At 40.7% G+C, this 17,155-nt stretch overlaps 1 protein-coding gene across 7 annotated transcripts in view; it reads right to left on the reverse strand.

Annotated features, from left to right (window-relative positions):
- Positions 1-17,155, reverse strand: part of LOC103647051 (uncharacterized) — a 38,714-nt gene that overhangs the window by 16,956 nt on the left and 4,603 nt on the right. For 4 of the 7 annotated variants that reach the window (XM_035965352.1, XM_035965350.1, XM_035965353.1 and 1 more), the window contains 7 exons: positions 10,173-10,379; positions 10,018-10,080; positions 5,843-5,968; positions 5,083-5,592; positions 4,775-4,836; positions 4,406-4,460; positions 3,741-4,157 (listed from right to left, as the gene is read on the reverse strand). In XM_035965352.1, coding sequence (XP_035821245.1) covers positions 3,741-4,157; positions 4,406-4,460; positions 4,775-4,836; positions 5,083-5,592; positions 5,843-5,968; positions 10,018-10,080; positions 10,173-10,379 — 1,440 coding nt within the window. The remainder of the gene's footprint in view (positions 1-3,740; positions 4,158-4,405; positions 4,461-4,774; positions 4,837-5,082; positions 5,593-5,842; positions 5,969-10,017; positions 10,081-10,172; positions 10,380-17,155) is intronic. The other 3 variants (XM_035965355.1, XM_035965354.1, XM_035965356.1) reach the window with 1 other exon arrangement.

Genomic DNA, 17,155 nt, shown 5'->3' on the forward strand with positions numbered 1-17,155 from the left:
AAAAATTTCACTTACAGGCTCGCCTCCGCAAGAAGAGAAATTTTATTTCCCATTTGGAGAATGAAGGGAGGACAGTCACCAGCCATGAACAAATGCAGGAGGTTTTGGATGATTTTTTCTCCAATTCTTTGGGTTCTAATATCTAGAGACCGTATTCTCTTAATCTGGCTGCTTGCCACAGAGACGCTATTGACTTGAGTTCCCTGGAGGCCCCTTTCTCTGAGAAGGAGGTTCGCGACACTATTGGGGCTCTCCCATCTGATAAGGCCACTGGAAAATTCTACAGATGTTGTTGGCATATTATTAAGTCAGATTTGTTGGCAGCCATTAATTCACTCCATCAGGGAAATACTCACAAGTTGGGGATGCTGAATTCAGCTTATTTAGCTCTTCTCCCTAAGAAAGTTGATGCCTTGTCTGCAAGAGATTTTAGACCAATTAGCTTAATTCATAGTTTTGCTAAGTTGGTCACCAAAATGCTTGCTAATAGATTGGGACCTTACCTACAGGAGTTGGTGGCAACTAATCAGAGTGCCTTTGTGAGAGGCAGATCGATTCATGACAACTTCATGTTGGTGCAGCATTCAATTAAATCTCTCCACAAGAAGAGAGTCTCTAGTTTGCTCTTGAAGTTGGATATCTCCAAAGCATTTGATTCGGTCTCTTGGGCCTTCTTGATTGAAGTGCTTTCACATCTTGGGTTTGGTCTTGTGTGGCGAAATATGATCTCCAATATTCTGGCCTCTTCCTCTATGCAAGTGCTTTTAAATGGGTCTCCTGGTATTCCTATTAGGCACCGGAGAGGGCTTCGCCAGGGTGATCCTCTCTCTCCGATGTTGTCCGTCTTGGTTATGGATGTTCTCAATAGTCTGTTTAATCTGGCTGAAAATAGGGGGTTGTTGCATAGCTTGGAGGGTGCTAATACCCGAAGCAGACTGTCCATTTATGCTGATGATGTGGTCCTTTTTGTTCAACCGTTTGAGGACTTTCAATGTGTCAAAACAATATTGGATTGCTTTGGTTCAGCCACGGGATTGGTATCTAATTTGCAAAAAAGCTTCGTTATCCCAATCAGGTGTAATGATCAGGCGGTACAGATGGGCTGCAATATTCTTCAGTGCACTTCTTCCTCTTTTCCTTGCACTTATTTGGGGCTGCCGATTTCAGATAAGAAGCTCAGAAAATCTGATCTCATGGTTTGGGTCGAGAAAGTTGCGGACTGACTTCCTAATTGGAACGCTCGGTTGCTTAGTCTTGCTGGCAGGACAGCTATGGTGCGCTTTGTGCTTTCAGCCATCCCGATTTATCTTCTCATTGCCATGAAAATCCCCAAGTGGGTGATTAATTCTATAGACAAGATTCGGAGAGGATTTATTTGGAAAGGAAGAAAGGAGGTAAATGGTGGCAATTGCCTTGTTTCGTGGGACATTGTTACAAGGCCTTTAAATCTAGGTGGGCTTGGGATTTCTACCAAAGTTGGGCGCTGCAAACTAAATGGTTATGGTTAGAAAAAACAGATCCTAACAAGTCGTGGTCTGGTTTGGAATTTCCTATTCAGCAACATGTCAAGAGATTCTTTACTTCTTCAATTGTTACCCTAGTTGTAATGGGTATAATACTTTATTTTGGACAGATCAGTGGTTGGATGGGTCTCGTATCCAAGATTTTGCCCCTGCTGTTGTGGCTAATGTTGGGAAACGGGCTATTTCTTCTAGAACGGTGGCCCAAGCTCTTGAGAACTAGCAGTGGGTCAGCGACATGAGACCCCTCTTAATTTGCCTGGACTGCAGCAATATCTAAACCTTTGGGATACATTAAGGGGAGTGGTGCTCACTCAGGAGGCTGATAGACATGTGTGGATTCATTCTTCCTCTGGTCAGTTCTCTTCGAAGTCGTGTTATAAGGCTTTCTTCATGGGTTCGATTACTTTCGAACCATGGAAGAGGTTATGGAAGACTTGGGCTCCACCCAAATGCAAATTTTTTCTTTGGTTGGCAATAAGGAATAAATGTTGGATAGCTGATAGACTGCAGAAAAGAGGGTTGGATTATCCTGAGGTTTGTCCTTTATGTGATCAAGAGCCGGAGAATATCCAACACCTCCTTTGCACTTGCATTTTTGCGCGGCAATTTTGGTACTACATTCTTTCTTCGTTGGGGCTGGCTAATCTTTCCCCTGCCTCTAATGAGTCCGCTTTTGCTGACTGGTGGGAGAAGGTGTGTAAGCAAGTGCACAAATCCAAAAGAAGAGGCTTTAACAGTATCATCATCTTGGGGGCTTGGTGTTTATGGCTTCATCGTAATAAGGCGGTTTTTTATGGTGTCAGACCTTCCATTCATGGAATGAAAACAGTTTTTTTGGATGAGTTTGAGTGCTGGAAGCTTGCCGGTGCTAGACATCTTGAGGCTTTGGGTCCTGGTGCTGCAATTTTTAGATCAAGGGTTCTTTTGGGTGATTAGTGAAGAGCAGTTGTGTGTGTGGTCTGCTGGCACTTTTTGTTGTTCTTCTTCTTTTGCGTACTACTGTTTTCATGCGCAGAAGGAGGCTACAGTTCTGTGCGCAGCAGGAATTGGTGGTCTTGTGTTTTGCCTATTTTGGCATTGTACTTTGGTCTATTTTGGACTGTTTTCTTCTCTTAATTTAATGATGTGCAGCTCTCCTGCGCGTTCACGAAAAAAATCTGTATATAAAAATTAAAAAATACCATAAAGTATCCTATTCTACCACAATTAATGTATTAAAAATTGGCTCAAAGTAACGTTCATACTGTGTGCCACAATTCATACTAGATTTACATGCAAGACAATAGTTCAGCAAGGAAGTGTTTCGTTAAATTACGTAACAATACAATAATGCATTTTAAATTAAATCTATACTCCTTGATAAGGAATTCGGTTAGCTGCTATTTAGAGAAATTTATAAATTCTGAATAAAGTGTCACAATATATATGGGTTATAATTTATTGAAAGAAGGGTAGAGATGAAAACGGGACAGCTATTTCTCGATATCCTTCCATCTCGAAAAATGGTCAAAACGCTACGTTTTTTTAGAACTACGCAGTATATTTTTAGAACATTTAATATTTGTTCCGTATTCAAATTTAAATACTCCAAGTCAATTTTTTATATGTATATGACAGATATCAATATTTGGCACGACGTATCAGGTTGTAATATCCGAGAAAAAATATGAGACAAGATGCAGGATCATTGACTAATAATTAGGCTAAAACTTTAAAATTATTATAATACAAGTTTTGATTCGGTTGGATTTAAGCTAAATGTAGTATCAATTATCATAAGTTTATTAGTATATATAGACAATACGATCTACAATAAAATAATGATTAAAGTTTAATTTGGAAGATTATGGATCATTTGATCCAGTTTTGATTCGGTTGGATTTAAACTAGATGTAGTATCAATTATCATAGTTTATTAGCACAGACAATATGATATAAAATAAATAAGTGATTAAAGTGTAATTTGGAAGGCTGTCTTATTAAACTGTCTTGTAATACATAATAAGGGATAATATAAAGGAGAAACTTTGAATATGGATATAGAAGTATATGGAGCAAGTAATAACTAGTGATTATCAACACTGGATAGAAACTACAGCACATGAGTATTAGGTTAAAATCAGAACAGAAAATGGGAGAAGATATGATTATATCCTCAGAAAAAAACGAACTGATAGATCAGTGATTTAGAAATAATAAAGAGGAAAAGAAATTAACCTTTACACAGGCGCCACCACAGGAAACACTAACAAAAGTGTTGACATCAGCTGGGTTGAACCTGACATGCTGCACTCCGCTCGTGTGAGCGTCGAATGTTCGAGTGCACGCCCATTGCTGGTCCCAGGCCCAAAGCTTGATTGAGCGGTCACAAGACGACGACGAAAGCAAGAACGGGTAGGTTGAGTGAACAGCCAACAAGCTGACAGGTTTGCCATGATAAGCTTCAAATTTCTTCACTTTGTCCATTGTGTATGCATAGATGCAGATATACCCATAGCCGTCCCCTGTTGCGAACAATTTCTTTCTAGTGATAAATTTGGCCGAATAAACACACGATGTGGTGGCACTACGAGTACGTGTGAGCGAGTGTAGCATGCCTGCTTCCTTGGTGACCTTCAATGCAGTCACCCTTCCCTGACAAACAATGAATTAATCAACAAAGTACATTTAACGACCTATAAAGTAAAACATACTCCCTTCATTATTCTAGTTATACTAGGACATTTTATTTTATACATATAATTTTATTATATATTTAGATATATAATGTGTCAAGATACACAGTGAAAATAATATGGTCTTATGATTTAGAATGGAGGAAATACATGCATACTTCACAGTTCCACGTAAAATTGTAGATATCAAGACATGTAGTTTTATACCTGTGTGTTGTAGTTCCAAATGGAAACATAACCTGCGCGATGACTAGCCAGGATCCTGTGATGTATTAATGTATATAGTGCAGTTAAATAATAAAAAAGGAAATCCAGATAAACCATGTGTGCAAGATTAACATCTATATGGTCCAAGATTTCAGTTTATACAAAAATTCATGAACTATGTCTGGAGCATAAAATTAGTTTCATTTAATTCTTAATGAACTATATCTTCATAATAGCTAGTTTATTTAAACTTATAGATGCTAATGTATATTTTTAGGCAAAGTTACATAGTATACAACAATTTTGACTTATATATGATAATAACACTAAAGTGATGTATAATTTAGAACAAATGGAGTACATACTAACCAACACATATCGAGGTCCACGTCGATGGATAAGACATTCTCTAAAGTTTTTGCTGAAATGACCTGATAAAACCAAATAATAATCATCCGTCGCGCTCTAAAAGCAAGTGACCACAGTCAAATTCTATGGTCACTCTGAGTTATGATAACTACTATACATATACATATACATACATATATATGTAATTTGATTATTTGGATATTAAGAGTTTAGTAGCTTGTATGAATTGATTTATTTTAGAAAGGAATTACTAACTTCTTGGTGTGTTCTGTGGACAAGTACTGCAGATGGAAGGGAGCAACACACACCATTGGAACACTGTGGACCACTTCTGGCTTGCAGCTTGCTGGATCACAGCTGACAGCCCTCAGGATTGCCCGGTGGACCTCGCCCCCCAACTCCTCGACTCGCCTCAACATATCATTGTCCGTGCTGCTACTAATCGACGGGTTCAAATTTTCGAGATCCTTCTGTGATTCCATGACAATCATCAACACCTGAAATTTGTCCTCAGTGTCTTGCAGTCCCAGTCCCAGCTGCAGCGGGTCCATTACCAAGGTTACGACCAATGTGGAATGCGGGTCCATGATCTGGAAAAAGGATGAGCTTGGAAACTGCCACCACAGGTACGAAAAATAAAAGCCATGGCAAGTGTGAGGTTTCGCCGGTGTAATCCAGACACCAACGTAACAGTCTGTCCTGTTTGTCAGGGTCACTGGGCATTCAGTGCACTTGTTTGGCTCCAATGGGAACCGGAGCTCCAGTGGGTATACGTCCAGTAGCTTGCTACTCTCAGAGGTCGACCCAGGGGAGCGTATCTGTGATTCCAAAGCAACCAAAACACCATCAGAGGTACACACGCAATATCTGCGACTCCAAAGCAACCACAACACCGTTAGAGGTATACACACAATGGTTTGTTGGGATATCCTCGTATTTAATCTATGTATTGGAGTGGATTAGGGTATAATCATTTAAACTAATTTATACACCCTAATTCACCTCAACATATGTTTATTGATGTGAATACAATAGTATCCAAACAAGATCTAAGAATTATTAACTCACATGATGAGTGTTTGTTTCGCCAAAGCCTTTGGGTATACTGGTTATTCGATGCAGCTGGGATGATGGCACTGTAGAAACACCCAGCGACTGCACCTGCTCCAGCAACTCGGAGACACATGTACTTGCCTACAGATAAATGATGACAATGAGGAAACAGAGTCCTGGAACGTAAGGTCATCTACTCCCCCCAGTTCCATAATTTGAGGGGCAATTACTTTTCCTTTTTTTTATTTCTGAAAGATAGAATATTTTGCTCATAAGTTTACTGCTTGTAGAGGCGGTTCTAGCCAAAAATGTCATCAGGATCAACTTCATTGTACTATGCACACACACGATGTAGAGAGTTGGGACAAAAACGGTCGGAAACGGATACTTATTCAGATATCAATTTTTTAGTCATTTTTCTTTGATTGCGAATAAATAGAATATAGAATCTACTGTACAAATTTGTATTCTTGTTTTTAGCATTGAGCTTGTAAAGATTCATAAATGTTAAACCTAAAATTTATCTGATCATATATCTTCTCAAATGATAGATATAAAATTCGGATATTTATTCACCTTTTTGTCGTAGGGAGCAAATAATGCATAAAAATTTTATGCAGAATTTTTTTCTTATTTATAATAATGTGCTTAAAAACATAAGAAAATATCAGCATCAATTTTCAACATATCTATTTTATAATATTAAATTTGTCCGAAAATTCGGATATCCACTTTCATGGTAGAGAGGTTCTAGCCAACTGAGTGTAGTACCCTACATCCTCTATGGTGGATATATAGATGCAAGCGTGGACAGAGCTTACAAACTCAGATGATAACTGTGCTAGTGAGTGAAACTGAAAACCTAGAGACTGAATTTAGGTGCCAAGATCTAAACGTAGGTGGCAACTATGTCTACTTTCTACATTGCTCAACATTTTCATTTTATAGCACAAGGAATATAAGAGTTACATCCCTACTCAGACAGTAGAGATCCAACTACTCAAATCTCGTCGTAGTTGTTATGTTGTATATGGTGCACGACTTCGGTGTACCACAGTGGCGAGTGTGATGTGTCATAGTGGCAGGTACGAGAGCTCAGACCATTGAGTATGACGTAGTTGGCAGACATCATAATCGCATGCACTGCATAGTGCTCGCGGTACGCCTACGGCCTCGAGCGTGACTACAGTTATACTCCATGTCATCAAGTCTAGCATAGTTGGTAGCCTTTATAGCTGCACACACAATATAGTGCTCGCGGGTACACCAGTGGCTACAGGCATTGCTAAAGTAATGCCTCACTTCGTCGAGTCCATCATAGTTGATAGCCGCATGCACTACATAGTGTTCGCTAGTACGCCTGCAACTTCAGGCGTGACTATAGTGACATATTTTGACCGCAACATCACCTCTTGCAATAAATGTGAGGGGTAAGAGCCTCATATCAACAACTCGACACTATGAAACTAACCTGATCAGGGGCGCACATTGTATCGGGAGTGTCTTAGGGAATGTGGGAGGCTCTTGTGTAAAGCCCCTGAATTGTAGGGCCCTAGGTACTGGCTGGCATGGGGCTTGACTTCCAAGATGCATGACTCAGGGACACTAGATTAGCACCAAGCCATGTCCATTGTGGGTTTCTCTTATGCTAACGGAGTCCCGAAGATCATTTTGCTAGCATCCGAGAGTATGGCTTCTCTCGGACGCTTACAAGTTACAACTATGTCTTTACTTGAACCAATGCACACGAACTTCAAAACGCTATCATTGTGAACCATGGAGGCATAAAGGATGTAGAAAATTTAAAATATCATGCTCTCATTAAGAAGCTCAAAAGCTTTAAACAATAAAAGCACAAGAATGCATATGATATGTTCTCACATTCAAATGCTTTTTTCAATGAAATAAATGCTTTAGGTGTGAAAGACATTATTGATGATGCGTACAATGGAGCTCTTTTAGAAGCCATAGTATAATATGACCATCTCCATTTTTCATGAGAAGAGACTTGACGAGATGATGCTGAATCAAGTTATCAACAAGATCATCGTGTATGGCCTTCAAATGAGCATCAAGAACTCTTCTTCACTAACACCAAACATCAAGAGTTTGGCCACCACAAACAATTATAAACGCCAGAACTAGCCAAGGCAACAAGAACCAAGCTCAAGTGAAGAGAGCGATGATGAAGAACAAACCTCAAGCTCCTCAATTGAGGATGAGTGCTCAAGAGAAGTTAAAGCCAGGTCAAGGAGATTGCATACCATGTGCGAGTGCTTTGGAAGATGAGGTACTCAACTCATGTTGCATGTTGGTCAAGAGAAGGCTAGAAGAGCAAAGGAGGAAGAAAGAGGCTTTGTTCGCGATTGAGCAATAGTTGAGTGTGAAGGCATAAGCTCAAGTTCAAGTGATGAGTCAAGCAACAACTTCACCAGTCACCACCCACTCTTCCAAACTAAGCCTCTTCGCCGAGTCAACATCAACATAGCCAACTGCATCTTTGCCTAAGGAGGTGTTAAAGGGATTTAACTCCTTGGTGATACTAGTCTCCTGGGAGCTGTGGAGAAATAGGAATTTCTGTGTCTTTGAGAGAGTTAGTCCGGATACTCTAAATGTGATTCAGTGTGTGGCCACTGAAGGGCATTTGTGGTATATGGCTGGAGCAACACCCCTCCAGGATTTTGTCCTGAGAGCCAGCTCCTAAGGGTCGTAGTTTTGTGTTTATTTTGGTTTTGTAAGTGTGTGTGTTGTACTGGTTTACCCTTGGGTGGTTACCCCTTTTCTTTCTTAATGAATTGACATGCAACTCTGCTGTGTGGTTCGAGAAAAATATCAAGATGGCCCATCACAAATCAATGTGTGACGGGTCCTCTAGTGATGAAGAGAATATACTTTATTTGCCTGTGTATGCTAAATAGTCTACAAGTGATTTTTGAAAGAAAAAAACAGAAATGATAGAATATCACAACTTTTTATTAATCCTAGGGGAAGCCCACTACACGGTTCATGCATCGCGGGTCATAAGTCTCACGATTTTAAAAAATACATGACCATACATTTCTTTTTTATCTCAAACACGCAGGAGAGTGGCGTATCATTATATTAAGAAGAAAAGATATTTGAAACTTAAAATATTAGCATCCCAAGGCATTTGATAACTCAAAATTTTGAATCTAAGAACATAAAATGAATATTTGGGACTGTAGACCATCTATCTCAGATTAAAAAAGTTGTTGCCCTCCAGCTGGGCAGGGAGGAGCCTTTGTATTGGTCCTTAACAGGAGCGAAAGCCCTGTCCTCCCTCCAGGTTGGGGAGCTGTTTGTGTAAAACAGTTCTAGGTCGTTGTTTTCTCCTTTGTATCCGGTGAACACTCTACTATGTAATCCTAGGTGGGGTGTGTGAGTGCTATACTGGGGATCTATTCCCGTTTTTTTCCTCTCTTAATATATTGATGTGCAGCTCTCCCGCGTATTCGAAAATATATATATATTTGCATAACACGTCGAAAGAGAAAACTTTGACATAGACTATGTCAACATGCAAACTTGTTTGAAGATTTTAAATTTCAAAATCTAACTTAAAACGCCTATGTGAGCATCTAAAATCATAATTGAGCTTAAATGAAAAAAGTTTTGACTATAAAATTGTAGGTACTGTCTTTCTACTCTTGAACTTAATAGTCTTCGTATGACTTACTTGAACCTCTCTCCCAGTCTCGATTCTTCTTCTTTTGATGATTGGTGGGAGAATGTAAGCATGACCCTTATTAGCCCCTCCGATAAGAAGCTGCGCAAGGGGCTGAACTCCCTTATCATTTTAGGAGCTTGGGCCATTTGGATTCATCGCAATCAATGTGTCTTCAACGGAGAGCAGCCTAGGGCTAGCAAGGTCATAAATTGGGTCATGGCTGAGTCTCATCTCTGGTGTAGGGCTGGGGCTCGCGGATTATCTGATATCCTTTTACCTCGGCATACTATTTGAGGAGTTGGTCTCTAGTATGCTTAGTGCACTGGTGCTCCTGCTCTTTTTCTTTTGTTGGGTGGTGTGTTGAGTTGTATGAGGTTCTTTATCACCTCACCCCATCTTTTTCTACTTAATATAATGATACGCAGCTCTCCTGCGTATTCGAGAAAAAAAAGACTTACTTGAAGTCTTGCTCTGCATACAAGAATATTGATAGTAGTCCTACCTCAGTAGCAGAGTGGACTTCTCCATGGTGAATCCCAGGCAAGTGTGACGAGTCACAGCTCTCCTATAATAAAATGGATAAATTACATGATTAATTCGGATATTGTACGACCTCTTAGAGAGGAAGTTTCAATCAAGCACTCATTGCAGATATACATATTCTTCAGAAGACCCTGAGTTATTTCTTGAGTGGCCGAAACCTGGAGATACTATTGTCTCAGTCGTCGTTGTTTTCATGTCATTCAGCATGTCAATGATGCAACCTATAGTCGGTCTTTTATGTTGATCGTCTTCCAGACAGAGTTGTGATATTTGAATGCATCTGTTCAATTGTGGGCAGTGTACATCTTGTGATTCATGCCACTGCACGAGATTAAAACTCAAACTTAGAAAATAAAAATTCCATAACATAAGTGTAGATTGAATCCTAGATATCAAAGTCAATTAGTATATATATCAGCTTTGATTAATGCAATCTGCTTCATGCAGAATCGAACTCAAAACTGGATATACTGCATTGTCTCTGTTTCACATGGACGAACACTAATATTGATATATAATGATGGTACCCATAATATATATCATATACAATAAAAAAGGCATTTCATGAGGTAGGAAAATAGGAAAGAATTACAAATAATAATTACTCTATCATGGAAATAACTGTAGTATACAAACTTCCTCTGATTTAAAATGTAACTCCAGCCTTTAGGATGCTTAGAATAGTAATATTTAACAAATACGTTATCTTAGGGAAATGAATTTACTATTGTGTAGTTGTATAACATGATATATACTCGCCTATATATTCCTTAATAATTGCAATTAGAATATCCCAAAGAGTGAGAAAATCGGCAAGGTCCCCAACTGTTAGTGCCCCTTTAATATCATTCAGCCATTATTGGGGGTGGTGGAGAGCCTTCGTCGCCGAAGGTCTACAAGTTACCGACTTCGTCATGAAAAGCAAGTTTCAGGTAAAAGTCTTCACCTTTGTCACCAGGTTGAAGCTAACACCAGGAGCGAAGCTAAGAAGTTTCAAGTTCGTGAAGTGCTAAGCCAGTCAATGCCGAAGGAGGTAGCTTCGGGTGAGCTGTGGCCGACGAAGCAAAGACGAAGATAAAGGTCGTGGAAGACTTGTTCCGCAAGATATGTAGATGGAAAAGTACAACGTTGCCCTTATAAAGTTTGTAGTATCTATATATAGGACTCGGAGACATATTTGTAATTTCATCCGAAGTTGTATTCCACGACTATAAATAGAGTAACAGTGCCATGCATAAATTACGCTTTTGAGCCCGAAGCATTGAGTCGTTCTGTCGCTCAGCCTACGAAGATACCTTCGATCTCTCGCTTGTGTGAAGACAAAGGTACACTTGTAACCATTTGATATTTTGTAAAGGAATGAAATGAACATGAGTGTAGATATCCAGATGAGTGACATAACTTACTCTTCTCGATTTACATATTGTTTTCACTACCTTGCAATTATGTCTTTATCTTCTCTCTTGAATTAACCTTCGAAAAAGAGTTAATTGAAGGGAGAAGCTTTTGATATAATAACTTGTGTTGCCTTGTTTTTTATAACCTTTAGGGATTAAAAATGAGTGACCAACATTGACGCCCACCTCCGGTGATTTCACGACGAAGAGCATAGTAAGCCATCAAGCTTCGTCATCAAACTCGGAGAAGCATGCGCTCCCTATCACTGGGGGCTCGAGCTTTGAACCCAAACAAAAGGCAGAGGAAAGAAGCCCAAAGAAGGGTGCAACATATGGGTGTCCAAGGACCCTACATCAAAACAAAGTGGTCTCATATTCCCATCACATTCTCCCAAGGGAACCTTCGTCTTGAAGATTACCCACACAGAGATGCTATGGTGATCTCATGTATCATAAAGGGCTTTGTAGTCCACAATGTCTTGGTTGACACAGGCAGTGCAGTAGATATCATATTTTGTAAAAGCCTTCAAGCAGATGCAGGAGGCAGAAGATAAAATTCAAGATTCAACTTATCCTCTCTGTGGCTTCAGAGGGTAGCAGGTGTTGGCCCTTGGAAAACTAGCCATGTCCATCACCTTCGGCTATGTCAACAACACAAAAACGGAAGAAGTTGTGTTTGAGATAGTCGATACGAAGATCCCATACAATGCAATTATTGAAAGAGGAACACTTAATATCTTCGAAGCAATTTTGCACTCAGTTTATCTCTGCATGAAGATACCAAGCAATCAAAGAGTCATATCAGTGTATGAAAGTCAAGAGGCCACAAGAAGGGCAGAAGGGACCTTACAAGAGCCCAAAAATGTCCACAATACTGATGAAGCCGAAGCGCAAGCTCAAACGTCACAGAAGAAAATCAAAGAAAAAGCATCTTTGATAGATCAGCCGAAGCCGATTCCGCTCTGCGAAGATGTGGCTGATCAAAGGGTTTTCTTTGGCTCCCAGCTGTCTTCGGAGCAAGAATCAGACGTCAAAATATTCCTGTTTTATAACAAGCATGTCTTTGCCTGGTCAACAAATGACTTATGTAGGGTTGATAGAAGTATCATAGAGCATGCTCTGAATGTTGGTCCATGCAGTAGACCAAGAAAGCAAAAGCTTCATAAAATGTCTGAATACAAGGTCGAAGGTGCAAAGACCGAAGTCAAAAGGCTACTCAGTGCTAACGACATAAGAGAAGTTGCATATCCAGAATGGCTTGCCAACATAGTCATGGTCAAGAAATCAAATAGCAAGTGGAAGATGTGTATAGATTTCACAGACCTCAACAAAGCATGCCTGAAGGATGAGTTCCCGTTGCCACAGATTGATTCCCTAGTATATGTAGCCGCTACTTCGGAACTTATGAGCTTACTGGATTGCTACTTAGGCTATCACCAGATTTGGATGAAGGAGGATAAACCAAAGACCAGCTTCATAACCCCTAGTGGCACCTATTGCTATCTTTGGATGCCTTAGAGGCTCAAAAATTTTGGCGGAAGCTTCAGCAGGATGACAGCCAAGGTGTTGAGCACACAACTTGACAGAGATGTTTTAACTTATGTTGATGACATCATTATCAGAAGCACGAAGCAGTAAAGTCATATCTCAGATCTTCAAGAGACCTTCACCAACTTTCGAAGGGTGAGCCTAAAGCTCAACCCTGAAAATTGTGTATTCGGAATGAAGAAGGACAAATTCTTTAGTTGCCTTGTATCATTAAAAGGGATTGAAGCAAATCCACACAAGATAGAGGCCATACTTCGGATGGAACCGCCGAAGTCAAGGAAGGGAGCTCAAAGGTTAGCAGGAAGCCTTCCTTAAACAGATTTATTTCAAAATCCGCAGAATGAAACTTGCCTTTCTTCGAAGTGCTAAAATCAGCAGAAGTATTCCAATGGAGACCAGCTCAGCAAAAAGCCTTCGAAGAGCTCAAACAGTGTTTGATCCAGCTGACGACCCTCTCCCCACCATCGCTAGTGATGTGGGAAGAACAACAGGGCATGAGATTGAATATAGGCAGGGGCACAGCAGATTGAATCGAATTCATCGAGATAAAAGGAATCAGAGGCAACACTTGGGTGAAGGGGCACAGATGAGCCGCACTGGCAACACCCATGAAGACAAGGCGAACAGACCGAAGGACACTCCCAAAAGACGACACACTGACTCTTCCGACGAGTGACACGTGGACGCGAGCAGGCAGCATCGATGACGTGCGATGATGACAGGATGAGAACAAAGGATGATGATAGGTCGATACGCAACAAGCTGCAATGCGTAGTGTTGGTGACTTGTTCTCAAATGCTTCGAATTAAGAACAAGACAACATAAAATGTTAAATGTTAATGCTCTTCGTCCATCGAAGCATTATCTTCCCAAGGGTATAATGAACTTCGGACGAAGGTCATGAGCAAAAATCACGAAGGTCATACCTTCGTGACTAGAGTTGTGAAATATTGAAAGATGAAATATAAAATATAAAACATGAAGGAATAATATAACAAAACACATAAACTTATTCATATATTTCATTATACAAACTTAAATATTAGAACATAACATTTAATCACATTTATACCTTTGTGTTGACAGAAGGCAATAATCCAAGTGTCGCGTGCAAGTGATTACAAGATTGCGTGAACAGTACGGGGTACTGTTCATCTATTTATAGGCACAGGGCGCAACCTATGTGAAATTACATTTATGCCCTTTACAATCGATTACAATCATGACACAAACTATCATGGGTCTAGTGGTCATTTCATCTTTAAGTCGGTTCACTCCTTCGTCTTGAGACATGTCACTATGCCGAAGCTTTATGGGTGATAGCTTCGGCACTGCTTTTGAGAGGATCTGCCGAAGGTGTTTCTTTCTTCAGGATCTTCGGCTACGAAGCATACCCCCAACATGTAGCATGAAGAACAGAGGAGCCACGATGGAGGCAGACGACCGACACACACGAAGGGCATGGATCTTCTGCAACCTAGTGATAGTAGAGACCGACGGCCAAAAAAATAGTAAATCCTAATCCTAACTTTGCTCTATTACCATGTTACTGACCTTGGAATAAGAGAATGATTAGATAACAAGTCTCCAAGACTTGGTGGAATACATATACGCTAATAATATGGGCCTTAACAAAGGTTATGCACATAAAGAAGACATATTTTTTTTGATATATACTCGCCTATTATTAGTTATCATTCTCGGGTGTTCTTGTGCAAAATTCAGACAAATCAGCTAGGACGGTTTGGTAGATTTTGGCTGTCGTAATCCCTTTGCAGTCCCAAACGTTCTAGGTCCTTGCGTTGTAGGATCATACTTGTGTCAATAGAAGCTATTCTACATTTTTTTCTCGAAAAGCACAGGAGAACTGCGCGCCATTATATTAAGAGGGAAAAAAGGTCTAAAGAAGACCAGATACAAGGACTTCCTTACGGAGGTCGAAAACTCAGAAACCAAAAAAGATCCATCTAGGAAACTATACTACACTGAACTAAGCATCAGGGAAGGAGGCCGCCAAGTAGGAGAGGCTTTTTGCCCCAGCCATTTCCCACATCAATCTCTCTTCCCTAGCTAAACTAAGAGCTAGAGAAACATTGGGGGTCCAACCGTCAAAGATACATTTGTTTCTATGATTCGAGATGATCCAAGCCCCCAAAGCAATGAGAGAACTTAGCCCCTTCTTGATAGTTCCATTGACAGACCTAGAAGCTTCTTCCCACCATAACATGGAGGGCAAACCTGGCTGTGGGGCGAGAGTTTGCAGACCCAATTGTCTCAACAGCTTGAACAAGAAATCCCTTGAGAAAACACAAGATACTAAAAGATGGTCCAAGGTTTCAGCTTCTTGGTCGCGTAAAGGGCACTTGGATGGGTGGTCAAGACCTTCTTTAACAAGCCTGTCAGCAGTCCAGCACCTCTTGTGAGCTGCAAGCCATAGGAAAAATCTGCACTTAGGTGGGGCCCAGGTTTTCCACACCCTACAGTAGTGGCCAAAAGAAGTTGAGCCTGCAAAAAGACCCTTATATGCAGATTTGGCTGAATAGATACCATCTGAAACTATGTTGAACACATGTTTGTCTTCTATTTCTTGCTGCAGCACTACTTCAGATAGGAGATCCCACAGCTGAATATATTCCACTAATACTCCAACATATAAGGCTCCCTTGATGTCTGAGATCCATCTTCTATTCAGTAAGGCCTCTTGGGATGTTCTCTGTTTAGCAATCCTCCTTGGTATGGTTTGGAATAATCTAGGAGAAATACCGCTGATTTTTTCCCCGAAAGCCACTTATCTGTCCAAAACAAGGTATTAGCCCTGTTTCCCACCTCCGAGATCAGAACAGTGGAGAAGAAAGCCCTAGCTTTATAGGGAACTTGGATCGGCATGTTAGCCCAAGGACGTATTAGATCGGTTTTATGCAACCAAAGCCATCTCATACGAAGCGCCTAGCTCATCTCATGTAAGCTGGAAATACCCAAACCTCCCAGCTTAAGGGGCCGGCACACTCTTCCCCAGGACAGAAGGCAATGCCCCCCCTTTGCTTCTTTGCGTCCACGCCACAGGAAACCCTTTCTGATTTTATCAATGGCATCCAAGGCCCAAGCAGGGAGATCAATAGCCATAGCTAGGTAAATGATCATGCCTGTGAGGACAGAATTCTTCTGCTTGCCCTTGTTAATAAGTCAGCTTTCAAGTCAGCAGTTGTCCTGCAATTCTGTCCACAATTGGCTGCACTTGCTCTTTAGTAAGCTTGTAAAGAGACAGAGGGAGACCAAGATAGCAGCAAGGGAAAGAAGATATCTCACAGGGCAGCAGGTTTTGCACCACCATAATGTCATCCTCTGAGCATTGAATAGGATAAACATTTGATTTATTCTCATTATTGTGTAGACCCGAAGCTTCACCAAATAGGCGCAGGATATCCATTGTGATCGAAATGTTAGCTGCAGAAGGATGAAGGAACAGCACCACGTCGTCCGCATACATGGAGATCCGATGGAGTCTGGATGGTCTCGACAGTGGCTGCAATAGTCCTGTGTCTTCTACTTGAGAAAATAAGAAGCCCAGGACATCCATAGCAAGTATAAAAAGCATGGGAGAAAGAGGATCTCCCTATGTAAGCCCTCTCCGATGCTTGGTACCGTTCCCTGGGAAGCCATTTAGCAACACTTGTGTAGATGAAGAGGAAAGCAATCCACAAATAATATCCCTCCATATTTGGCCAAAACCGAAGTGTTCCATGACATCAATAAGGAAGGGTCAAGAAACTAAATCAAAGGCTTTTGTGATATCTAACTTGAAAAGAAGGCTAGCCTTTTTTTGTTGATGAAGGAGCCTCGAGGTTTGCTGCACCAGCATAAAATTGTCTTGTATGAAACGACCCTTAATGAAAGCACTTTGATTAGGAGAGACCATCTCATGGAGTCTTCTAGCAAGCCGATTTGCAAGGAGTTTGGTGATGAGTTTTGCGACACTATGCACAAGACTAATGGGCCTAAAATCCTTAACCTGGTCAACTCCCTCCTTAAGTCTGCCAAAATTGTTGAACTTCCTGCTCCAAACAGCCGACACATTTGCCATGAGGTCCTCTTTAATGATTTGCCAACAAACTCTGTAAAACCATCTGGCCCAGGAGCCTTATCATGTGATAA

This window comes from Zea mays, chromosome 2 (genome assembly GCF_902167145.1).
Source record: "Zea mays cultivar B73 chromosome 2, Zm-B73-REFERENCE-NAM-5.0, whole genome shotgun sequence".
Lineage (NCBI taxonomy): Eukaryota > Viridiplantae > Streptophyta > Magnoliopsida > Poales > Poaceae > Zea > Zea mays.